Source organism: Camelus dromedarius, chromosome 22 (genome assembly GCF_036321535.1).
Source record: "Camelus dromedarius isolate mCamDro1 chromosome 22, mCamDro1.pat, whole genome shotgun sequence".
Lineage (NCBI taxonomy): Eukaryota > Metazoa > Chordata > Mammalia > Artiodactyla > Camelidae > Camelus > Camelus dromedarius.
The window spans coordinates 13,103,647-13,128,575 of record NC_087457.1 but is presented as its reverse complement, the minus strand read 5'-3'; the positions used below and the strand labels follow the sequence as shown (position 1 = coordinate 13,128,575).

General features: G+C 50.4%; 3 protein-coding genes and 1 long non-coding RNA gene across 6 annotated transcripts in view; 2 read left to right on the top strand and 2 right to left on the bottom strand.

The window, feature by feature from the left end:
* Positions 1-6,360, top strand: part of ADGRA2 (adhesion G protein-coupled receptor A2) — a 33,597-nt gene extending 27,237 nt beyond the window's left edge. Inside the window, exons 13-19 of the mRNA XM_031440113.2 lie at positions 90-306; positions 865-1,073; positions 1,713-1,840; positions 2,107-2,230; positions 2,682-2,827; positions 3,352-3,441; positions 3,628-6,360. Of these exons, the coding sequence (XP_031295973.2) occupies positions 90-306; positions 865-1,073; positions 1,713-1,840; positions 2,107-2,230; positions 2,682-2,827; positions 3,352-3,441; positions 3,628-4,897 (2,184 nt within the window). The 3' untranslated portion in view covers positions 4,898-6,360. The remainder of the gene's footprint in view (positions 1-89; positions 307-864; positions 1,074-1,712; positions 1,841-2,106; positions 2,231-2,681; positions 2,828-3,351; positions 3,442-3,627) is intronic.
* A 114-nt stretch (positions 6,361-6,474) lies between these two features.
* On the bottom strand, positions 6,475-10,945 carry BRF2 (BRF2 RNA polymerase III transcription initiation factor subunit). The gene is made up of 4 exons (XM_010981127.3): positions 10,700-10,945; positions 9,945-10,004; positions 8,691-9,012; positions 6,475-7,761 (listed from the first exon to the last, which is right to left on the bottom strand). The coding sequence occupies exons 1-4, from the start codon at positions 10,851-10,853 to the stop codon at positions 7,032-7,034; spliced, it is 1,266 nt and encodes a 421-aa protein (XP_010979429.2). The 5' UTR covers positions 10,854-10,945; the 3' UTR covers positions 6,475-7,031.
* Positions 10,946-14,291: 3,346 nt separating this feature from the next.
* The window catches only part of LOC135318899 (uncharacterized), a 16,490-nt gene continuing 5,852 nt past the window's right edge, over positions 14,292-24,929 (top strand). Inside the window, exon 1 of the long non-coding RNA XR_010377324.1 lies at positions 14,292-14,453. This is a non-coding gene — a long non-coding RNA (uncharacterized LOC135318899). The remainder of the gene's footprint in view (positions 14,454-24,929) is intronic.
* Positions 16,930-24,929, bottom strand: part of RAB11FIP1 (RAB11 family interacting protein 1) — a 27,471-nt gene continuing 19,471 nt past the window's right edge. For 2 of the 3 annotated variants that reach the window (XM_031440112.2, XM_064477465.1), the window contains 2 exons: positions 24,488-24,596; positions 16,930-20,149 (listed from right to left, as the gene is read on the bottom strand). In XM_031440112.2, the coding sequence (XP_031295972.2) occupies positions 19,931-20,149; positions 24,488-24,596 (328 nt within the window). In that variant the 3' untranslated portion in view covers positions 16,930-19,930. Of the gene's footprint in view, positions 20,205-24,487; positions 24,597-24,929 lie in introns of all 3 variants that reach the window. The other variant, XM_064477464.1, reaches the window with a different exon arrangement.

Sequence of the window (24,929 nt, the reverse complement as noted above, 5' to 3'; positions counted from 1 at the left end):
GGGCCAGGAGAGGTGGGAGGAGGGGCTGGAGGACACCAGTGCCCCAGGGGACCCCAGATGTCTCTGAGGAACTCCTGTGTCCCCCCCAGAACAGCGTGGCCCTGGCCTCCATTCAGCTGCCGCCCAGTCTGTTCTCATCCCTTCCGGCTGCCCTGGCCCCCCCAGCACCCCCAGACTGCACCCTGCAGCTGCTTGTCTTCCGAAACGGCCGCCTCTTCCGCAGCCATGGCAATGCTTCCCGCCCTGGAGCCGCCGGGCCTGGCAAGAGGCGTGGTGTGGCCACCCCGGTCATCTTTGCAGGAACCAGTAAGGGCTTGAAACCCCCGCTTACCCACCATCGCACCGCCCGGGGTTCCCTCCCACTGTGTGCCCTGTGCCCCTGTCCTGCCCTTACCTCGCCTGCACTCTCGACACCCTGGTGGAGGCGATGAGGATGGTAGCCCCGCACCATTTTGAAGGATGATGTGGGGCAGAGACATCCTTTAAAGGAAGGTATTGGTGGAGAAAAGGCTCAGAAGACACTGGATTTCATATCCCAGATTTGCCAGATTTCAAAAGGGCTGTAGGCACAAATCCTCCACCACAAATCTTCCTCCGTCTTGTCCCCGACCGACCACAGCCCCAGAGTCCTCCCTTCCTGGGCATGTTGCCACCACTCACTTGTCACTTAGGGTGGGCCACCTCCCGGCACTTTTGATTTTGACTCATCCTTGTGTCTCCCCAGTTAGGCAAGGACCTGGGGGGCAGGCCTGCATCTGGCATATATCTCCCAAGCCTAGAGCAGGCATCAGTGTTCAGTGCATGAGCCCGCCTCCTGCCTCCCGGGCCTGTGTGCCCCTGAGCGGACCCCTCCCTCCCCCACAGGTGGCTGTGGTGTGGGAAACCTGACAGAGCCGGTGGCCGTTTCCCTGAGGCACTGGGCTGAGGGCGCTGAGCCTGTGGCAGCTTGGTGGAGCCAGGAGGGGCCGGGGGGACCCGGAGGCTGGAGCTCTGAGGGCTGCCAGCTCCGCTCCAGCCAGCCCAACGTCAGCTCCCTGCACTGCCAGCACCTGGGCAATGTGGCTGTGCTCATGGTGAGTGTAGTGGGGGCCGGGGGCACTCTGATCACTGAGGCCACAGAGAAATGGGCCTCGGGGCAGTCAGGACTCACGGGGAAATAACCCTCTGGTCTTCCCCACACCTGTTCACCTTTCAGGAGACAGGGAGGTCCTGCCTCCACTCCCACATCCCGACATGGAGAGAGAGGGACCAGGAACCCCCCAGCCTGGTCTTCACAGCCTGTCCTCTCCGACACCCAGATGGTTAAAGTGAAAAAAAAAAATCTGAGATCCTTTCTTCTTTCTAGTCCCCCTCCCCGCTCAGCCCTGTCCAGCTCCCTCACCCCCGGCACAGCTCACAGCCCGCCTCCCCAGATGCTGAGCGGGCATGCAGCTCTACCACAGAACCTTCCCCCTCCTTCCTCAACACTGATTTGTAGGCTGGGAACCTGAAAAGTCCCAGAAACGCAGGTCATTAACACTACTGAGACTGACTTTCCTTCCTAAGAGTAGATGTTGGGGTGCTTACATCTTTGCCGCCTGGATGGCCTGAGGCCCAAAGCTGACTGGGCTTGGGAAGAGGGAAACTGGCCTGGGGGACTGGCCAGGACTCCACGGGGCGGCCTCTCTACCCTGGGCTTCCTAATACTCATCTCCTCTCCCCTGCCCTCCCAGGAGCTGAGTGCCTTCCCCCGGGAGGTGGGGGGCCCAGGGGCAGGGCTGCACCCCGTCGTGTACCCCTGCACAGCCCTGCTGCTGCTCTGCCTCTTCTCCACCATCATCACCTACATCGTCAACCACAGGTGGGGGCTCCTGCAGGGAGGGAGGGTGCGGTGGGAAGGCCACAGGGGTCACTAAGTACTGGCAAGTGTTCCTTTCCTGGGCTCCTGCCTAGACTTTTACTTGAAGGTTCTGGGGCTGGAAAACACAGGGGTTAAGGGGTCTGTCACATTCACACCCATGCACGTACATGGATATCTGCCTTTCCCCCTTTGGCTCTGCCAGTGACCCTGAGAACCTATGGGCCTGACTTGGGTGGCCCATTAATTAAAGACTGTTTCTGAGGCAGCTCCATCCAGGTGTCCCGGAAGGGCTGGCACATGCTGCTGAACCTGTGCTTCCACATGGCCATGACCTCCGCCGTCTTTGCTGGAGGCATCACACTCACCAACTACCAGATGGTCTGCCAGGCGGTAAGCAGGAGAGGGGCTGGGGTGGGGGCCCCAAGACTGATGGCAGCCCAGGCATACAGTAGGGAGGCACATGGGAAGAAAGGGGTGCTTGTGCTAAGAGGCTCCAGCTCCACTGTTCTGTGTCCAGCCCTGTGGGGAAGGTGGGCATGAGAGTAGGGGGCGGAAGGAAGCAGAGAAACTAGGAGACAGGACTTCAAAGTGGAGAGTGGGGGTTTGCAATGGAAGAGAGGTTGGGGACAAGCCAGGTAGCAATGGCAGGGTCGTGGAGAGTCCCCGGTGTGGGAGAGAAGCTGGGGCTGGAAGGAGAGAGGGTAACAGCAGGGACAGAACCTTGGGGAGGATCTGGGTGGAGCTGGGGGCTGGGCACGTGGGAGGTGTGGAAGGTCACTGCAGGGCTGAGGTTCTGGGATGGCCGGTCCGGTCCCCCAGCCTCAGTGCTTTGACTCCCCAGGTGGGCATCACCCTGCACTACTCTTCGCTGTCCACGCTGCTCTGGATGGGTGTGAAGGCCCGCGTCCTCCACAAGGAGCTCACGTGGAGGGCGCCCCCTCCACAGGAAGGGGACGCTGCGCCGCCTGCCCCCCGACCCATGCTCCGGTGTGTGCCTCCATCTGTCAGCCTTGTGGAGGGAAAAGGCTCCGGGTTGGGGGATACGACACCAAAATTGGTTCTCGCAGGGTGGATGCAGGGTGGGTCCAAGGTCCTGGGAGGTCACACTCCAAAGACAGAAGAGGCAAAGCCCTAGATGGTGCCAGGTTGCCCAACCCCTTGGAAGGGGAGCATCCTTGGGGTTTCAGGCCTGACGAGGCCAGGAGAGAAGTGACTCCAGAGAACATAAGCAGGGATCCTGAGAACCTGAGTGGCACGCCTGGTTTCTGCACCGCTTAGGATGACAGCAATTCTGGCCTCTATCCCTTAGAACAGTCTTGGCCAAGTCCCCTAGGGATCTACTGACCCTGCCCTGTAGGGGGCCTTGCATCTCTGACAAAAAGAAAAAAAAAAAAAAAAGACATAATTTCTAGGGAAAAAAGAGGTGAGACAGAGACCCTAAGTTGAGGGCTCTGAGAACCCGTCCGCCCTCGATCCCCATCTCTTGACGCCCAAACCCCGTTCCTCTCCAGGTTCTATCTGATCGCCGGAGGGATCCCACTCATCATCTGTGGCATCACAGCTGCGGTCAACATCCACAACTACCGGGACCACGGCCCCTAGTGAGCGTGCTGCCTGCCCGCCCCACACCTACCAGCCCCGCCCTGCTGCCTCCTTCACCGGCAGGGGCAACTGCCTCCCCCCTCCCCAGCCACCCACCCCCAGCCCCTGCATGTTGACTAGTCTGCCTCCCCACCCACCCGGCCTCGGGGCCCCACCTCAGACAAGCTGTCCATGTCTCCCCTCAGCTGCTGGCTCGTGTGGCGTCCAAGCCTGGGAGCCTTCTACATCCCGGTGGCTTTGATTCTGCTCATCACCTGGATCTATTTCCTGTGCGCCGGGCTGCGCTTGCGGGGTCCACTGGCACAGAGCCCAAAGGGGGGCGCCAGCAGGGTCTCCCTGGAGCCAGGGGAAGAGCTGAGGGGTCCCACCAGGCTCAGGAGCAGCGGCCCCCTCCTGAGTGACTCAGGTTCTCTTCTCGCTGCTGGGAGTGCAGGGGCCATGACGCCCGGGCCTCCAGAGGATGCTGACGGCCTCTATTCCCCGGGAGTACAGCTGGGAGCGCTGGTGACCACGCATTTCCTGTACCTGGCCATGTGGGCCTGCGGGGCTCTTACCGTGTCCCAGCGCTGGCTGCCCCGGGTAGTGTGCAGCTGTTTGTATGGGGTGGCGGCCTCGGCCCTGGGCCTCTTCGTCTTCACCCACCACTGTGCCAGGCGCAGGGACGTCCGGGCGTCCTGGCGCACCTGCTGTCCCCCTGCCTCGGCCTCCCGCGCCTCCCCGCGAGCTGTGCCTGCCGCCCCCGAGGACGGGTCCCCGGTGTTCGGAGAGGGGACCCCGTCCCTCAAGTCGTCCCCGAGCGCTAGCAGCGGCCACGTGCCGCCCCCGGGCCCCTGCAAGCTCACCAACCTGCAGCTGGCGCAGAGCCAGACGTGCGAGGCGGGGGCGGCGGCCCGCGGGGAGGGGGAGCCCGACTTCACGGGCTCCCGGGGGGGACTCGGCCCGCGCCACCCCAACAACGTGCACCACGGCCGCCGGGGCCACAAGGGCCGAGCCAAGGGGCACCGCGCGGGGGAAGCGGGCGGCAAGAACCGGCTCAAGGCGCTGCGCGGGGGCGCGGCCGGGGCGGCCGAGCTGCTGTCCAGCGAGAGCGGCAGCCTGCACAACAGCCCGTCCGACAGCTACCCGGGCAGCAGCCGCAACAGCCCGGGCGCCGGCCACCGGCTGGAGGGCGAGCCCATGCTCACGCCGTCGGAGGGCAGCGACACGAGCGCCGCGCCGCTCCCCGAGGCCGGCCGGCCGGGCCAGCGCCGCAGTGCCAGCCGCGACAACCTCAAGGGCGGCGGGGGTGGCGCGCTGGAGAAGGAGAGCAAGCGCCGCTCGTACCCGCTCAACACCGCCAGCCTGAACGGCGCCCCCAAGGGCGGCAAGTACGACGACATCACCTTGACGGGCGCGGAGGCTGCCGGGGGCGGCTGCATGAAGACAGGCCTCTGGAAAAGCGAGACCACAGTCTAGGATGGAGGCGGGCTGGCCACATGGGGGCCCTCAAAGACGTCTATCGGTACGTCCCCAGGTTTGAGGCAGGAGTGCCTTGCTGCGCCCGGGCTCACCAGCTTTAGTCCTGGACCCTGGGGAAAGGAGAGGCAGAGGCTGCCACTGCCGAGGGGCCATCCCTGCGGAGTAGCGACAGACAATCCCTGAACCTCAGGCAGGATACAGTTCCGTCCCAGCCCAGGCTAGTTTCGGCAGCACCTGCCGTCCAGGGGTGGGAGGGGAGGTCCTATCAGCCTGTGGAGTGACCAAGAGTGGAAGGGACAGCACAGGTCAGATGGATTCCTCCTAAGGTACTCCCCACACCTGTCCACACCGTCTCACTGGCCACCATCAGCCCTATCATGCAAACATAGATGATGGGAGCCAGAGAACACTTCTGTCCTCACTGCCCTCCTCTGAAGTCACCCATCTGTGCCCAGATCCAGTTTTTGGCTTACAAGGGAGCCAGCCAACTAGATGAGTCAGGCAACCAGGGCCAATGGGAGGGAACAAGGTGCTGCTTTTCAGATTAACAAGAGGAGAAGGTGGGGCAGGGTGAAAGGCGGCAGTGGGGGAATCAACTAGTTCCATGGAAGAGGGGCAGGTGGAAGGCTGCACAATTAGGACTAGACACCATTCCCACAGGACTGGCAAACCATACAGCAGGGCTCAGAGGTGGCCTTCAGGACAAAGCCAAGGCCTGACAACTAAGAAGCTTACTACCTGATGACTGAGGATGATCTGAGGGAAGTCGAGAGAGCTAGTGCTTAGATCTGGGGCCAAAGCTAGTCATGCCTTAAACCCAGTTCTACAAACCATGCCCTTAAGAGGGGCTCCAGGGCTAGGCTGCGGCGCGGGAGGAGCACTTACTGTTCAGTTACAGAACTCGCATCCCGCCAAGGGACCGAGGAAGAGCACGTCCCTCCCTCCCTCCCTCCATGAGGCCCCATGGGAGAGGCGTTCCAATCATTGGATCTCCAGCTCTATATTAAGGAGAAACTTCCAAAACATCAAACCAGCTTCCGGCCTTATAGAAGCCTGAGCCAAATCCCCGAGGCAGGGGTAGGGCCCCTGCAGCTCACCTGGGGCCTCCACCCTCACTACTTTTATTTAAACACCAGCACTCACATTTTGCCCCAACCTAAAAAGCCACCACCAGCCTTTGATCACAGGACCCAGCGAAAGCGGAGGGAACCTTGGGCCTTGTAAAGCCACAGGAGAACCAGGCCTGGTCCACACCCCCACCCAGGCTCCACGTCACCATAGCCTGACCACTAAGGCGCGAGAAGACGCAGGGGTTGGGAGAAAACCCACACGTGACGGGATGGATCCTGTTATTTATGCTTGCTGCACAGACAATATTAGAAAACAAAGCAAAAAGCGAAAAAAAAAAAAGCTTCGTATTATTCGTCCACATATGCTGGCTGCTGTTTCCATACCCTGCCGACGCCTTAGCACTGGAGAGCTTTTTGCAATACGCTGGGGAGAGGGGAGGGAGGGAGGGAGGAAAAGTGCCAAAGAAAACATGTTTTTAAAAGCTCGGGTTTTATACAATAGAATGTTTTCTAGCAGATGCCTCTTGTTTTAATATATTAAAATTTTGCAAAGCCCTTTGAGCCATGACCTTACTCCACCCACGGCCCTTTCATTATGTGGGAGAGGATCTCTTGACACCACACACATGAACTCACCAAAGCCTCTGATGGACGCAGGGCAGAGGGCTGCCCAGTTCTTGTCCTCTGAGGGCTGACACGTTGAGAATGCCAACTGCTCGGCCCCATCAGCCCTGCAGTAGTGTATCCAATTCGAACCAGGAGTAGGAGAGCGCCTGACAGTCTCCTAACAGTCCCAGAGGAAAGCCAGCCCACAGAATAGGAACACAGACAACCCACTTTCTGGGACCAGGGGATGGGACTCTCTCTGACCCAGCGTCCCTGCCTTCCTTCTGACTTCTACTCCAGCACCTGGGCTCCCAGTAACTGCAGAGCCTCTCTGGGGTCCTTTAAACAAGAACAGCAATATTTAAGGACTTGTATACACTGATTTCTCTAGACATGTTGGGCCTGTTATCAGGCTGCTATCAGAAGGGTGATGCGCCCATCACCCCGGATGTGCATCAGGGAGGGTTAGGAACACTCGTGGCAGCCTGCCTAGCAGCTTGGGCTCTCTGGAAGTCCCTGACTTCCTGAGGGGTACGCAAATACTGTTCGATTTCACTATCAGAAATGTTCTCATCTCCGGTGACTGTGGACACAGGCGGGGTGGGACAGATCCGCTTTGGGGGCTTCAACATGCAGGGTGGGAGGAGGAGAGCAGGGCTTGCTGGCCGCTTCCCCTCAGGCAAATCTAAGGAGCTACCCTCCACCGCCTCTGTTCCCTGTCCCTGCCCCTGGCCCCGGCCCTGTAGCTCCTTCTCCCCAATGTCTGTCCCTGCCGTTCCATCTCGAAAAGCCTTCCGGACCAATGTGTGGCGATGCTGGAGAAGGTCACCAATGTGCTTCACCACAGACCGTTTGTCAAGCTTCAGAACCTGCAACCAGGCCAGCTGCTCCGCCATCCGCAGCAGCACGGCCAGCAGCTCCTGCAGGCGGGAGGAAGCAGGGTAGGGCAGGTCCACGTTCGCCAATTTACAAAACCGGGCAAGGGAACACGTCAGCCGATCTGAAGGCTGCAGCGACTGCCAAGCCAGGAAAGTAGCGGCGGTGATGACAGGCAAGGGATGCCGCCCGGTCACCAGCCACGTCTCATCCGCCAGCTCCACCAACTGCAGCGTTCGAGACAGCATCTTCTCTTTGTCTTCCACGTACTTGGCTGGCACAGATGGGGAGGCTTGAAACAGTTTGAAGCTGCAATAAGCAAAATGAGGGTCTGGTCTCAATACCTATGGGGAACTGCTCTTCCAAGGTGAGGAAGATGGGCAAGCTAGTCTATTCTCCTGGGAACACTCAAGCTTGCTGGGCACAAGTTTATCCCGGTACCAAGGGAAGATAGGGTGAGTTTCCTGATGGAGAGGGGAAGGGCAGGAGGATGCAGAAGGGAGCTAACATTTGTTGACTGCCACCCCCCATCAGCCATTGTTCTGAATGCTTTACAAACGTTCTCCTCTCATCTACTCCACACTCCATTCTGTGCATTTATAGTTGAAAAACTTGCCCCTAGTCACCCAGCTAGAAAGTAACCAAGCTTCAAACCCCAGACTATTTGACACCAATAGCCTTTGTCTTCCACATACTTGGCTGGCACAGATGGCAGGGCTTGAAACAGTGTGAAGCTGAAATAAGCAAACTGAGGGTCTGGTCTCAATACCTATGGGGAACTGCTCTTCCAAATATTTGTCAGGCAAAAAGAAAAGAACACAGCTACTTACAAAAAAAAAAAAACAAACAAACAAACAAAAAAAAACACTTCTAACTCCAGCTCTGTCATTTCTTAGCATCCCTTCAACACTAACTGCAGATGATCCTTCTGAGACAGGGTTGTATTCAGCCAAGTAGGCCGTGTACAATATGACAGGTGGAACGCAGGAGCCCTGTGCCAAGGCCAATACCTACATTCCTACATCATTAGGTTCCTGTGAGAGCAAAGGGATTTGAAAATTCTAGCATTCAGGAAATGTAAAATGGGATTAATCTGGTTAGTACTAGGCACCGGAGAAGGAGAAGAGATTTTTCTCCCGCACCCTTGTAGATGAGCTTTGGTCCAAAGGAGATGGTCAGAGGTAAAAGGATTCAGGTCTAAACCCATCCCATCCCAGTGTCTCCCACTAGGCAGGTACCTGCTACAGTAGGTCTTCACCAGGTCTACCAAGCACAGAGACGGCACATCCAGTCCCAGGAGTTTCACTATCTGCATGTAGGTGCCAGAAAATACATCCAAATCTGCATAGAGCAGGGTGCAGATGGTTCCCATGGTCAGGGGCCAGTTACGCTGCCGGCAGGTAATTAAGACACAGCACCCCACCAACACCTCCTTCTTCTGCAGCCTGGCAGCTCGGATGCCAGAGTGCCGGTAGGCCTGTTGGTAGTAGGCAACTGCTGTGTCTTCAAATGTTGGTGGCAGCTGCAGAACTCGACAGAGGTCTCTCACTCGGCGGAGACCTAAGAAAACCCGCAGCAGGAGTGTGAGGGGTCCCAAAAGTACATTAAAAGGATCATACACCATGACCAAGTGGGATTTATCCCAGAGATACAAGGAGTTTTCAATATCCATCCATCAATCAATGTGACACACCATATTAACAGACTGAAGAAGAAAAGCCATATGATCGTCTCAGTTGATGCAGAAAAACCTTTTTATAAAACTTAACATCCATTTAAAATAAAAACTCTCCAGAAAGTGGGCACAGAGGGAACATACTTCAACACAATAAAAGGCCATATATGACAAACTCACAGCTAACATGGTGAAAAGCTGAAAGCATTTTCTTTGAGATCAGGAACAAGACAAGGATGCCCACTCTGCCCGTTTTTATTCAACATAGTTTTGGAAGTCTTAGCCACAGCATTCAGACAACAAAAAGAAATAAAAGGAATCTAAATTAAAAAGGAAAAAGTGAAACTGTCACTGTTTGCAGGTGACATGATACTACACAGAGAGAGCTGAAAGGAGCCACCATGCAGCTCCCAGCAATTTCTGCTAAACTTGCCTCAGATAGCAGATGCACAAATAATGGGCCTTTCTACAATAAAAGTGACACTTGGTGAGGTCATTCTAAAGGCATAAAGACATCTGTGCAAAGAAGTCACATTTCAGCGCCCATCTTTTGGAGGCTGGTTTGATTTGGGGCCGGGCCAAGCCAAAGTTTGATCTGGGCTCTTTGAGTCAATTTCACACATATCCTCAAGAAAATCTAAACCTTCTACTGATTTGCTACCTCTCTTAGAAACATCTCCATCCTTTATTTCTAATTACCATTCTCTTCTATGCTGCATCACACGGTAATGCTGAAAACAGGAAAGGCAAGCAGATGGGCTGGACCATCAGGAGGACTTTCTTTAAAGCCACTGTATCAGAAAAGGTTGATTCTTACCTCGTTGCTGGCTGCGACTAACTTGTTCGTTTTCCCCTGTGCTTCGGGAATAGGTTACTTCTGTAATATAGTGGACAAAAAATAGCTTGTTTAGATTTTATTCACCAAATCCCTGCCCTCCTGCCACACAAAACCCGAGGAGCAGAACCCAAATCATCAGGTAATCTGCTCCCTGTCTCACAAAAGGTGCCCATCCTTACACCTTAAAGTGTAAAGATGTCTATGACCACAAGCAGTACTAGAGACTGAGGAAGATCAGGACTCAGGAAAGCAGTTCCAAATGTTCTAAATTTCTACTTGTCCCTCCTGTACATCCAATACAGGCAATTTTCCTGCCTGCAGATTTTGAGGGCTGCGTTGGTCAGGGACTTGGAAAGCAAAGAAAAAACGATGCTTTTGCCAATCAGTGTTCAAAATTACTTCAGAGTAATAGTATTTCCTGTATTCACAAGGAACTGACCCACAGTCCTCCCATCATGTCCAGATTAAGTAAATTGAGTGGAACTTTGTTTCTCTCTTTGCTTTACTTATTCTAAGTTTATTAATACCTACTACATATACCAGATACGGTGCTAGGGAAACACGTGAACGGCAGTTCCTGACTTTCTGTAGCTCACTCGTTCACTTTCGACCGTTTTCTCCCATATTTAAGTGTGTACATGACAACCAGAGGACAGGAGATAAGCAGAATCTAACGTCAATCCCTCCACCGCCCCAGGCTGTACCCAAGGCCCTGGAAAAGCCGGCACAGGTACCTCGGAGGTTGCCTTCGTCACTGAAGGTGGTCGTAAGGACTCCCTCGGTGACCACGCAGCCGCATTCGGAGCACACCAGCTGGCTCTGCGAATAGTGCGAGTCTTCCACGAGCTCAGTGGAGCCGCAGTCGGGGCAGCGGCCTCCGCCTGGCATCTCACAACCCGTCCAGAGCCGAGGAAGCTTCGAGGCAACCGCCTCTCAAGTCAACAACAGCCACAGTGCAGAAACAGGAAGTAGGAGGGGAGCTTTCTAAGCTCTGCACCTTTCTCTTCCGGTCAGGGCGACGGCATTACCATAGGTAGTTCCCTCCGCGCCTGCGGCGGCGCGCCACTTCCGGTCCCGTTCTCCTTCGGACTCGGGTAGAAACGTGAGCTAAGCGATGAGGTTCCTGGCCTGGACTGCGTCTTCAGGACGCAACCTGTAATTAGTTCCAAGTGGGCCAGACAAAGGGTTGCATGTGGGTGCGGTTACCACCTACGTGTACTCGCATAACGGAGAAGAAATTATGGCCGTTCACAAACGTCTCTCCTTTCGAAAGCGCTAAGAGAATCGCAGATTCTCCGCTTCTCTTTCGTAACGAATGTTTACTTTTGCCATAGTACAAAATTTGTGTCTAAAAGGGAGAATAGCGTAGTGAGAGAGCAGGAAATTGTGTTCTTTACACAGCAGCTTCCCCTCGAGCAAATTGTTTGCTGTCTTTGCACTCCATTTTTCTCCGCTGTAGAATGAGAGCATTATAAGATAAAATGGGGGGTGGGGGGTTTCGGGAGAACAAGGATGTTGAGTTAAAATCCAGAGTGGCAACCTCAAATGCTTTCAGAGGCGAGGCAAGGAATGTCTAAAGGAGTTGGTGAGAAAGACTATACGGCAGTCAGGCCTTTGACAAACTGAAGATTCAAGCAGATTTGAATGTTTTTGAAACATTGAGCTTTAAGATGCTAGAAGATCCTAGCTTCAAAGTTCCTAGCATGGTATAGTTCAAAGAAGCTTGAGCAAAAATGTGCCCTAGCAATGTTTTTTTTTACAATGAGAAACCAAGCTTACAAATTAGAGATTTTTGTATGTCATGTTTGAACACAAATTAAAAGTCACTAAAGAGAGTGTGTTTTTTCATAAATAAATCCTAATAGCACTCATTAAGAATAAAGATTTTAACACTTGAAAGTTTTAGAATCGGTTCTGTCTGGAAAAAAAAAAAAGAAAGAAAGTTGAGTTAAATGACAAAGACAACCAGAGGTCAGTCCCTTCTGACTCCAAGAAAATAGATGGGAGTCATCATAGCAAGTGCTGAAGGTATGTGGAGAATTTCTGTTTCTCAGGCTGATAATGGAGAATATCAGGAGGGCCTTGAAATTATCAGATTTTAGAAGCTGTTGTGGGCTCAATTTCAACCTTGCTTTGGGAGTTGGGGTAGAGGGTGAGATCAGGACTTCCCACTGAGAACAGAAAACGACTGGACAGCTCCCATGCAGACTGAATTCAGGGACAAGAGTGTCTTGTCAACCCCTTAACAAATAGAGATACTCCCTTGAGGAATTAAATACAGGTTACAGCTGCCTTCCTTAGAAGACCAATAAATTATGTGCCCTGGAGCTGAAATTTTTTCAAAATAAAAATCACGCTTATTAGTCTGAAGAGACAAGGCAACACAATGACCATGTACCCAGTGAGTTCTCAAACAGGATTTGAGCTTCAAACATAAAGCATTCTGATCAGACAGAGCTATAGCTTCTTTTGAAAGAGCTACAGTTAGCCATCAGGTACAGAGGACTCTCTATGCCTTAAGAGACTGTGAGTTCCCCGGACCATGGTACAGAACAAGAGCATCTCTGACAAAAAATGATTGCATTTTGCCTATAATCCAAGCACCAGCCTTCTCTGCTGCAGGTGTCACTTTCCTCCAGTATAAATTGAGAAGGATATGCTGTGCCTTACAAGAATTGTCCATGCAGCCCCTCTGGGTCACAAGTCCCTCACCTCTTCTCACAGCTATTTCAAAGTCTCCCCTCCCTCCCTACTGCACAACAGAACTCTCTGCATCTTGGGCCTCAGTGAGTGGACAGGATTCCAGGTGTTAGTTGGCCAGTGAACACAAAGCAGCTAAACTTCTATTTGTTTCTTTTTACACACAAGCATCACATGGAACAGTTAATGGACTTTACTGAAAGGTTGAAGAACTTAATGTTATTATAGTATAAAGGAAAATTTTTTTTGTGAAATGGGAACTTTCATCAGGCTCTCCTCACAGGTCAAGTGGAAAGCATTAAAAACCAAATAAACCAAAAAAAAAAAAAAACCTTCAAAAGGTGTCAGTCCCTTCTTTTCCACATTCAGTCTCTCTCTTTGATAGCCACATCTAAGGATACCATCCCTTCCCCCAAGAGACTGTATTCTCAGAATGTGAGGACTACCCTCCTTTTTAGAGAAGTCCCATTCACGACCACAGGCTTTGATCAGACTGGAGGATCCACCCCTCCCCAAACCAAGGGATGCAGTAATCCCCAACAGTCCATTCCCTGACATACGAGTTGCTCCTTCCAGACCTATACCACGCGAGGGCTTCAGCACGATGGCCGTGGGTGGGCTTTGGCATTCCAAGTCCCCTCTCCTCTAGGCTTCCCTGCCGGTGTGAGGTATGGCTGAAGATTTATTTCTGGTTGTCCAGCAGATCAACACTGATACACACTTGCATGCTCACGTGTGTGCACACAGCTCTCGGGGACATCCACTTGTTTTAGACAGTGCGGTGGACATCCGCACAGGGAAGGGGAAAGATGTCCTTAGAAGCAGCATAATTAGCATTGGGCATAGTTCTTTATGTTTTCATATGGAACAGCATCAGACTCCTCTCATCCCCAATTTTGTGCAGATCTGGAAACTAACTATTTTTTTAAAGTGGGATTTTGTTACAGAGTTATCTACCCATACCTGAGCCTGGAAATTCTGCTTTTCCCAACACACACATAGCAAAATGGAAAAGCGGCTTTATGATCCTCTAATCCTAGGGGTAGACAGAAGGAATTCTCTTTTCCAGCCACAACTATGTAACTATGTGATGAAGTAAGACAGCCTTGCCCTCAGACATAAACAGGCTGGGAGGTGGGCAGGACCCAGGCCAGAAGATGGCGCACTCTACTAAGACATGCCAAGTCTGGGGTTCATGTTCTCAGGAAGAAATGTATTTATTTAGGAAATTTATTTGCCTTCCTTCAGGAAATCGGAACAGATGCATCATCCTTAGTGCCTTTCCTGCTGCTATGAACTCTACTAAGGTTGCCATCATTCAACGACAGTGATTATCTGTTTAACAGACACTTCTTGCAACCCTGTCCCCTCCCCTCCCCCAGCCTGTGAAACTGGAACTGTGTTTCTCGTCTGTATCCCCGGAGTCCACATGGTACCTGGCACGCAGGCTGTTGGAATGCTGAGTGCCCGGGCTGGGCTGGATTAGAGCAGAAAGCTGCTGGCATCTGCTACGGTCCAGATGTGAAATCCGGATCATAAGGCCAGAGTTCTTTCTAGAGAGGAGACAGAGGAGGAGGGCACTGTGGGTGTGGCCTGAAAGAAGCCCTCGGCTAGATGAGTGTATTCTGATTAGTTGTTTGTCTGTCCGACTTCCCCTTTGTTACAAGTCTCTGTGGGGATGATCTGGCTTTGTCATCCCTGTGTCCCCGGAGCACCTCCTGTACCTGTTCAGCTCCCATGAGCACCTGGTGGGACTGTCAGAAGCAGCAGAGACACCAAATTCCTGAGGTAGGATCATTTCTAATCTGGAGAAGGTAACCAGGGGAAGTTGGGCTGCTGTCAGGGCCTCACCCCTGGGCTCCTTCAGGCTCAAATGACTTTAACCCAGTTTCACTCTGAGCCCAGAGGACAGTATCCTGTTCACACTGGGCCTTGGAGACTTTCTGACTGGATTTCCTCCCGGTCTCCTCACCTCTTTGGTGGACACTGTTTCTTTTCCAGTACTTCCGGTGACACGGCCTCGGGACAGGACGTGGCCAGGACTTCCTAAACCCTGGTGGCAAAAGCCTTCCCTCTTTCACTTTCCCCTTTTGAGTTGTTTATTCTGTGACCCCGACAGACTTTCCCTCCTCTGGACTGAGGGTCAGTCACTGTGTTCAATTTCTTGACTCCTACGAACAAAGGCATCTGGGAACTCTGAGAGGGTGGTCGCAGGCCCCGAGCTGCACAGGCCTGGAGCATGAGCAGTCACCTCACCTGGCACTTCCCTCCCCAGGGAGCTGTGGCTCATCCGGCTGTGTCTTGACGGGGCATTGGGCCACGTGGGCTCCACTTTCCCTGCCTGCTCCAACCCTCCGGGATTCCAGGTCACTCAGAACGTGATCTCCTTGGCCCCCAAGATGATCCTAAACCAGGGGCTGGCGAACCTTTTCTGTAAAGGGCCAGGTGGCAAATATGTAGGCTTGGTGGATGATAAGGTCTTTGTCTCCATCACTCAAGTCAGCGCTTGCAACATGGAAATAGCTGTAGACACTTACTTAAAAGAGCATGGCTGTATTCCAATAAATTTGGTGGACACTAAAATTTGAATTTCATGTCATCTGTGTGTCATGAAATATTATTATTTTGATTTTTTTTCTTTAAAAAAAAGTTTTTTGCAGGGGGAGATAATTAAATGCATATTTTTAGGGTTTTTTTGATGAAGGTACTGGGGATTGAACCCAGGGCCTCATGCATGCTAAGCACACACTCTACCACTGAGCTATGTCCTCCCCACCATTTTGGTTTTTTTAATTGTTAACACATGTAAAAATCTCCACTATTCAGTGTGGTGGTGTTGACTGTTGTCATCATTCTGGCCATTCCAAGTCTAGACTTATTCAGCCCACATTTAAAAAAAAAAAAGAAAAGGGGAAGTGCATCCTCGGCTTGAGGTCTTCATAACAAGAGAGAAGCCATAGCTTGCTGACAGCTGCTCTAGAACTCCAGGTGGGAGAGGTAAGGAGTGCAAATCCTTTCTTAACAACCTGCAGTGGGACCCCAAGCAAACTCAAGTTCTGATGCCTCTGGAGGTGGCATCATCTGCATGACGGAACTATTCTCTGTCTTGATGAGAATAGAAATAGTACTCAGCAGTGCTTAGCAAAAAGCAGAAACTCAATAAATGGGCCTTCTTTTTGTGGTCCAGGTTCAGCCTGAAGTGGGCAATTGACACGCAAGGACAGAAGCAGCTTTCTCTCGGCATCACCGTGGTGACTATTTCCAGGGCTCAGGATACAGGCGTCTGTGTAAACTAGTCAAACATCGAATGGTGAAGTGAGGGCATTCTCCTTCAGGAGATTTGGTGGCTTTGGGATAGCTGGCCTCACACAGCTCAGCTAAGCCAGTTTTGAACTTGAATGTGAAACGTTTGCTTCTGTCTTCCCGGGAGGGGAAGAGGGCAGAGCCCAAAAGGTGATGCCAGCCCACAACAGAAGCCCAGCCCTGTCCACTTAGAGATGGGGCCCAAGGGCTAGAAGAGCACATGCTGCTGACGCTTCGGCCGTGGTTAAAGACAGGTAACTGTCCCCTGTGAGTGACATTTTCCATGGGGAGGTGCGCAGGGTACCCCTCCAAAAACAAGGGAAATGAACCTTGGGAGGGAACACTGGGGGTCATTTATGTGAACTTTCTCTTAGAGTCTCTCCTTCCAGAAGGCTTTTTGTTTGAATCAAACCCGGAAGGCTGGGAGGGTTTTTGTTTGTTGTTTGACCTAATTTGTTTTAGTTAATTAAAAAAAATCGTAATACAATTTTTAAAGGTACTGATCTGGGCAGTCCTGAACCCAGTGTGAATTCACATCATGCTCCAGAAGTGAAGACTTCACCCTCTGGGAGATCAGTGGGGCAGGGCTGGGGAGGTGGGTGGTGGCATGGAGGGGAGGGAATCAAGGAAGTGGCCTTGTTCATATGCTCAGCTGAAGGTGACCGCTGCCAAGGCAAAGGTGGCAGCTTTTAGCACTAGGGACAGGAAATTCAGATAATGTTCTTTGGGTAAATGCCATGGTCCCTCCAAAATACGGGAGTTTCAGGGTGAAGGAATCAGAGGTGTCCCATCCTCTACAGGAGAAGGGGCACCAGGACTCCTGGGTGCCAGGCAAGGTGGCAGCAGCAGGAATCCAGGCGAGAGACCCTCGTGAGGGGACAAACACTGGTCTCCCAGCGAGAGGTTTTCCAGGAAGACAGGAAATTTTTAGTGCACCCATTATGAAACTACAGACACAAACTTCTGAAAGGTAGTACCATTTTATTTAGTGTTGTAGGAAATTTTAGGTTACTTCTTAAAGACAAAACCAAAGAAATTCAAAATTCCCCAAGTAACAAAGCAGGAAATAATAATTCTATAATCCAAAAATGCTGGGTGGGCTTTCAATCAGAAGGAGGAAGAGGTCAAGTTAGTAGCTCACATAATAGACAGGCGCAACCACAGGATTGAGGTTGATATGAATACTAGCAGGTTAAGCGCTCCACCTAAGGCAACAGACCTTTCACAGCCTTGAGGGATCATTGCTGAGTAGTTCTAAAAAAGGAAAAAAGGCTGATGGGGAGAAGGCGCCCAGGGAAGGAAGATCTGTATCATTTAACATTAAATTGCCTTTGGTCTTCAATCCAGCCTGTGGCTGAGTGTCATGGCTCCTCCTCCCTCTGTGCCCTTCTGAGCCCCCACTGTTAGCAAAGCTGGAACCCACACACGTATCCCATTCACCATGCACACACCCCTCCACCCGGGGTCATGACTGTTCACCTGTCTGTATGGCAAATGGCAGACTTCCGTGCGCCTCCATTCTGCTACCCAAGAAGGCTGACATTCAGGAAATAAAAGGGGTGGGCGGGACATCTGCCAAAGTCCAAGGACTAAGATGATATGAAAACAACCGGGCAAAGGATTGACATGTTTTCAGCAAGCTGGCCTCTAACTGAAGTTCGCTGCAAGGTGTTCGGTATTTCATCAGATATGTCCCTGAAGTTCTGACTGCTCTTCCCGGAGGGCAGCCAGGCAAGGCCGAGAGCAAGCTGCTCCTGCTTCTCCAGAGCATGGCCCGCTCCCAGGGCCCGTCAGTTCCATGAGCACTAACAGCAGCTAGAGGCAAATCTGGGCTCTCTCTGTGCAGACAGATGGGTGTAAGCCCTCAGCCCCGTGCCAGCTGCAGGAGCTCCAGCCCTCCAACCCCCCAGCCTGTGCTACCGGCTCCGAGCAGGCTCCAGCTTTCCCAGGTGAGTTCTCCCTCACAGTAGAGTTCTCAAGGACAGCTGTTAGCCAGTGGCCTCCAGGTGACCCGCTCTGAGAGGTGTCAGAATGCTACATGTTGAATTTTTTTTTCCAGCAGTGGTAGAAACCAAACACCCTCGAAGTAAATTGTCCTTCATTCTCCAGTTCTCAAGTGGTATCTCAGAGCAGAGAAGTTTGCCTCCACCTGGATGTCCCTCTCAAACCTGGACTGAGTCCCACACCCGAGGTCCTAGCAGCACATCTCTCCACAGCCACCACCTCTTGGGAAGAACTTGGGCCTTCACACCAGCTCTTCCCAGGAGAAACCACTCAGCACACCTGCCCCCCCCCCCCAGTGCCCTTGGGTTATCACAGTCAAAATACATTTACATCAAGTAAAAAACACATTGCAGAGCAGATATATACACATACATTTTCAGAATTCAAGAGAATACACGGCTTTCTTTATAGAGATGTAAATAAATTTCATAGCACTACAAAAAAAAACAAGTCATCTGAGAAGTTTACAGTGGTCCCCAGGACTGGAGGAGAGTATTAAATAAAACAGCTATATTAAAAGCTACTTAAAAGCTAATCAGGTAAATCAAGTTCAGTATCATCCTTCAGATTAAAGTGCTCTGATACTAACTCACGTGGCAGCCAATGGGACCCTGAAAAGGGATTCCGCTGCCAATAATCTTGCTTCTTAACTTCAGTATAACAAGAACGAACACGGAAGAGAGTCCCAGTTGAATTACTGCTGTTATCTCAGCCCTGCCCGCCCCCTTGGCCAGTGATACCTGTCCCCCATGGGGGATGTTGAGAGTTGATGAGATTCTGTCAAAACTGGGAGGGAAAAAATGAGTAATGCAGAAACATGGTATTTTCAGGTTACTAATCAGTATCAGGTTACTAACAGTGAGATTACCTGAAGAGTCTGCACAGATGCTATTAGTTAAGAAGGGCAAGTGTCCTAATTAAATATATATAATGTATATATATATATATATGTGCTAATCTAGTTTTCAAAATATAGCGGTCTGAAAATAAGTATCTTCTTGCTTTTCACGATTTTATAACAAGGCAGGGAAATGCTGGGAAGAGCTGCTAAGGAAACCAGGGATTCCAGTGAAGGCACCGGGAGGGAAGGGCCACAGGGGTCCTGCTGAAATCAGGTGGAACCACTTTAGTAACTGCTTGGGTCACCCGGTCCCTTATCAAGGCACTGGCCTGGCCACCCCGGCCAGCAGGGACCCTGCTATTGCAAAAAGAGGGACTCTGAGCGCCTTCCCCAGCTGCAAAGAGACTCTAACTCCCCTGGTCTCCCTTCTGTACCTCCACAGACAGGCCCTCTGGATTGACAGAGAATGGGTTTTAAGGCTACAGAGTAGTGGCAGCTGATGTTTGCAAAAGGCAGCTTGTTCCAAATTTAAAAGGCACATCAGAGGCGCTCCCTAAACGCCTCTGCTCCAGTCAAAACAAAAAGACCATGTCTAAGAAACCAGGCAGGTTTACCTGGTGGCAAAATTTCACATCTGCAGCCAAAAAGCCACGCCTGAGCTACTCAAAAGCCGAGAAAGTTCTGTGTAACACAGCCCCAATCGCATGGTCCTTGGCATCTCCCCTCAAGCTTTAATGACTGGGGGAGACGTACTTTAAAAATCTCAACATCAAACAAGGAAAATCCCAACGTTAAAATACATTAATACCCCAGTGCCATCTGAACCCTCTGGACCAGGATCAGGTCTTGTGACGTCTCTGGTCAGGGCATAAAATATTTACAACATGGCTAAAGGCACAGTGGCATTTGAAAAGAAAACCCTGGGAATGTACAATAAAAGATTCATTGTAATCATTAACCTGACTTCCCCAGGCAGGATGGACTCTTGCCAGATAACAGGCAAGGGAGACGGGGGATTCGGAGCCTGGGCGCAAGCTCTCAGGCACGCCGAGTCCTCGGCCTCGGGAGCGGGCAGAAACAGACTCACAAAAATGTCTCGGTGCCGGAGGCTGACGACTCACATCTTTCCTGCTTTTTTGCCGACCTGCGAGGGGACCCGTAGGATGTTGGGGGTCTCCTCCATGACCCGGACCAGCAGGTTGTCGATGTAGTCTTCCAGCTGGCGAACCTGAGACTCCTTTTTGCTGATTGTTTCTTTCTGCCTGAGGACCAGCTGGATCAGCTCATCGTGGGTCAGCTGTGCGTAAGCAAAGGCAGGGTCCGAGGGCTTGTATTTCTTTGGAGAGGGGAGAAGCAGGGAGGAAAGTGATAAAGTCAGCAAAGTCAAACATCTGAAAGAAATATGAAAGAGGTTTCTTAGTGACTAAGTCTCCTGGGAATTCGTTTTTGATCTGGGTGGAAAACAGGTTGTTGGCTGATGAAGTTTTCTGTAAAGGGCCTTTTATTCCTTTAGACTTGCTGAAGGCAGACATTCATGGGGTCCCCCTTCTAGACCTCCATGATTCTACTGGTGATTTCCCAGTCTTCAACCAAAAAGTTGCATGTCTGGGAAAGCACTCTGGAGACTGGTTGAACAACAATAAGAATGTACTTAACACGGCTGAAATGGACACTTAAAGATGGCTAAGAGGGTACATTTCGTGTTGTTTATTTTATCACAATTATTTTTTAAAGCTGCCTGTTTGCATAGCCTATCAAGAAAAAAAGCTCCATAAACAATAGTCAAGAATTTGTCCTCAGGGGTTTTCAGATTATACCTGTTATCAAAAGATTTTATTTATTCAGAAATGTTGATTACATAAGATGGTCTGCAGGAGAGTTTGGGAGATGGGAAGAAGCAGTTGTCACCTGGAGGGAGGGCAGGCAGGTGGTCCTCGAGAGGCGAGGCCAGGTCCCCACAGTGCCCGCCACACCTGGGGCTTCACCTGAGGTTCCAGGGGTTGGGGTCCAGAGAGGGATGACATGCCCCCGGTGCTGGACAACCAAGAGACCACGGCTACCCAGGTGCTTGGGACAACCCCCAAAGATGGAGTGGCATCTGAGCTAGACACTGGAGATGAACTAAAATTAATCTTCCCCTCCAAGTAACAGGATTTTGTTTTTAATTATAAAAGGAGTAATTACTCATCATAGAAAAATCTCAAATCCAGAAGACGGAAAATATTATTACCCATAACTCCAACACCTAACATTTGGGTCTCTTTCTTATTTTTCCTGAGTTTCTTTAGGATATTTTTTATAACTTTACCATCATACAGAATCAAGTTTTATAGCTTTTTTAAAATTATTATTTTGTGAGCATTTTCCCACTATTCAATTTTAGAAAAATTGCCTTTTAAATGGACGTGCAAAATTCCATTATATTTTAACCGTCTCTCTGTTGCTGGATATTTAGGTTGGTTTCAATTTTCATAATTACATAATAACATATTTATTTAAATGCATGAACATAAACTTTTGGTCATATCCCTAAATATCCTCTTAAGGCAAATGCACAGAATTGAAAAGGCTTGTACACTTAAGGAACTTCCTACAAACTGTCAAACAGCTATTCAATTTGGATTCTGTAATCTAAAGAGGAAAGTATGTAGGACTTTGAAATCATTGGTAGTTCCTATTTTTGTGATGACGACTAAAAAAATTAAAAGGCAATCCAACAATTACAGAAAGTGAGCAGTGGCCGTGGAGAGGAAGAGGTGCACAGAAAATACCCATTAAATCAAGAAACAACAGGGCCCATTGTCACATATTTCCTTCCAGGATTTTCACACTGGATTTTTCCCCCATAGTTGTCCTAATAATGACGTATATTCAAATTTGTATCCAACTTCTCCCATATAATATGACAGATGATTTTTAGATCTAGTTGGCTGTATTATTTTCAAATGGAAGTGCTGAAGCCACCTGAATAAATAATACATTCCTAGTTATTAATCATCTATAAAGGATGGCAGCCCTGAAACAATAACCCCAAAAAAAAAAAAAGCCATTATAGCAGTGATTCAGCTAGCTTTTCATAACTTCAGCTATGCAATTTCTTTTCCGAACCTCTCTCTTACTTCGCGACATTCCAAAGGGTAGTTATTTTTATAAACACTGTTTGTGCCTTAGTACAAAGACTCTATTCTATGGCCGGCCAATAGCGATCTCCAGAAACCTTTGCACTTTGACTCAGAATATTTACTAGCCATGGTCCAGGACCAACCACCCGCTTTGCTGCAGCCAGGCAGAGGGGCAGCAGGCGGGCACGGAAACTGTGAGCAAAATAAGCAGCAGTGGCCTTTGTTTTAAGGCCAGTTGCTGTCTTGGTCAGGGCTGGGAGATAAGCCCCTGGTTAAATGAGCTCTGAAGAGTAAACAGAATGGGAACCAAGGGCCTTCTTGCTCACTTCCCGAAAGCTAGGTGTTTGTTTCTCTTTGGAGCCAAGCTGCATTCCACAGTAAAAGGAAGAGGGCAGAGGAGGCTGCCGAGTGACTCCAGTTTTCAGTATTGTCCTTTCCATGCTGTTCTACCCAGTTTCCTGGTAAATATCGTTAACCCCGGGAAGGCAAAAGCTGCCTGTTCCACACAACCACAGAAGCCAGCCAAGCCGAGCTGATGCAGTCACAGTCCATTTTTCAGCTTGGGCTAAAATATAGTAGGTACACAGTTCTGGCTACAGCTGATCATCATTTTGAGAATGATGCTGATCAACGATGCCCTGTCAGTAGGCACCACAAGGGAAGAGAGGGCAAGGCTGCCAGAAGACGCTAACTTGTTTTCAGCAACAGTTTGTTAGCATGACTCAGCCTCTCCACCCGAAACTCAGGTCTCCGAAACTCAGATCTCTGGCTTTTAGTGAACCTTCACCCCAGCTCCTGGAGGCAAAGGTGGAACGGAGCCAGAGGCATTAACCACCACCCAACAGTTAAAAAATGCTTGGAGGGAGTTGGGGAGGGAAATAGCTCAGTGATAAAAGTGCCTGCTTAGCATGCACAAGGTCCTGGGTTCAATCCTCAGTCCCTCCATTAAAAAAGAAAAAAAAAAATGCTTGTAGGAATGAAGGAGACGTGAGAAAAGTTTCATTTTAAAAACACAAAAACTCTGTGACATCCTAGAATCCACGGAACTGTAAAATCTGATTGAATGAAACTTTCAGATGCCCAGCACTATAACAGAAATAAAGTTTATGTCTACCAACTGCAGTACCCAGCGGTCAGTTAGGAAATTCCTCTCCGCGTGTTTGAAACACATCTTTGCTCGTTAATGGTCCCCAGTTACTCAGTAAATCATTCTCCTCCATCCATGTGACAATGAGTCAAAGACCAGAGGTGTGCAACAAGGCACAACTCTAAATCCCTCTGATTTTAGAACCAGAAAGGGCAGGATGAAGACACGCCACAGCAGAGAGCACCTGGGGGGTTGGTTTTGTTAATGTTCATCATCCAAGCCTTTTAAAGAGAAGGAATCCTCTAACTGAGCAATATTCTTCCTGGAAATCTAGCTTAAGGAAATAATCTACAAGAAGGGAAAAGATCTATGCAAGCAATTGTTGACTACAGTGTTATTCATATTGAAAAACAGAGAACAAGCTAACAACAACTGGGGAGTGGGTGATGGCATAACCATTTCTAAGAATAATTAAGTAGCAACATGCAGACATGTTTCCGATCTAATACTAAGTGAAAAGGAATCTCAGAGTGTTTACATGCAGGTGATGGAGCTGGAAAATCACCATTTTGCAACTAGCATATTCACCAGCAGACAGCAATGGAGAAAGGCTGATGAGGAGCAGGATATTTACATGGGCTGAAATTAATTCCCCACACACTTCTCACTCATCGTCGAGGGAAGAAATAGCAACTTTGCCCTGAAGAAACTAGCGGACACCGCCTGAACCAAGGCATCAGAGTTAACACCCCACTAATGGGACAGGCTGGTGTCAGGGGCCTCTTCACACGGCGCGCTGAGAACATTATTTCTATGGTTAATTCCTGCCAAGAATGCGCAGCCTTGACCAAACCACAAGGAGACATAAGACACTTCATATTTAGGTTTAAAAGGAGCATGATGTATGCAGCTTACTCTCAAGTAATTCAGAAAAAAATATGTACATAGATACAAAGAGAATGGAGAGGGAGAAGGTGAGAAAACAAATCTGTTGAAATGTCAACAGTTGGTGAATTGGGGTGAGAAGCACACAGGAGTTCTTTGTACTATCCTTGCAACATTCTTAAAGTTACAAAAAAGTCTATCTATGCAATGTTTACAATATAAGAATTTTACTTTCTTGCCAAGAGGAGAAAAAAACGCGTGGGAAAATGAACGTATCTGATATGAATGGGCCGGGGGTGGTAGTGGTGGTGATGCTTTCCTCTTGTTAAAAAGAAGTCCTGGTGTCAATCATGTTGCTTGAGACTCAAAAAAAATTCAGCTGCTGCCAAATAACTACAAGGGGAAAAGTAAGCATCCAGTGGAAAGTGCAGGGGCTTCCAGAGATGATTCAGAGACAAGAGGCATATGGTTAAGTCACTCCCAGCATGACCTGCTGCCCCAGGAGGTGTGTGTAACGGTGGGTCTGACAGTGTGTTCTGTCGATCCCTAACTAACACACCTCTTTCTGCAGAAGACGTACCTTCATTATGGCTTCGTTGATCAAGTTCTCACTGATGATGGTGGCAGTTCCCAAGCTGGAGTTCGCAACCTTGGTGGCTGTCGTGTTCATCGGCTTCACAGGATGAGGTCTAAAGAGAAGGGGACAGAAGCTTTAGACATGTCTGTAACGGCAGAGCCCAGAGACGGCCCAGCTCCTGGAGGCAGCCAGCAGGAGCGGTGGCCGGGGGGCGTAGGGACATGCCGCACTGGCATCTCCGGTCCCTCACACGCCACCATTCCTTCAGAAGTGAGAGCCATCAGCACCAAGCAGCCACACGCAAGCCAAGGCATGCCTTATAGCCGGGTGTCCTGACCTTCTCACAAGACCCGTGGTCTTATTCTCAACGTCAGGAGAACAGTGGTGGTTGCCAGAGGCAGGGACGTAGGGATCGGTGAAGGTGGGTCAAAAGGTACAAACGTCC

What these genes read in the sequence shown, in the direction of transcription:
- BRF2 (XM_010981127.3), bottom strand. Translation starts at nt 10,853, where the DNA reads ATGCCAGGCGGAGGCCGCTGCCCCGACTGCGGCTCCACTGAGCTCGTG. An exon ending in TGACGAAGGCAACCTCCGAG is followed by an intron (nt 10,005 to 10,699) that starts GTACCTGTGCCG and finishes ACTATATTACAG; the next exon opens with AAGTAACCTATTCCCGAAGC. An exon ending in TAGTCGCAGCCAGCAACGAG is followed by an intron (nt 9,013 to 9,944) that starts GTAAGAATCAAC and finishes GGGTTTTCTTAG; the next exon opens with GTCTCCGCCGAGTGAGAGAC.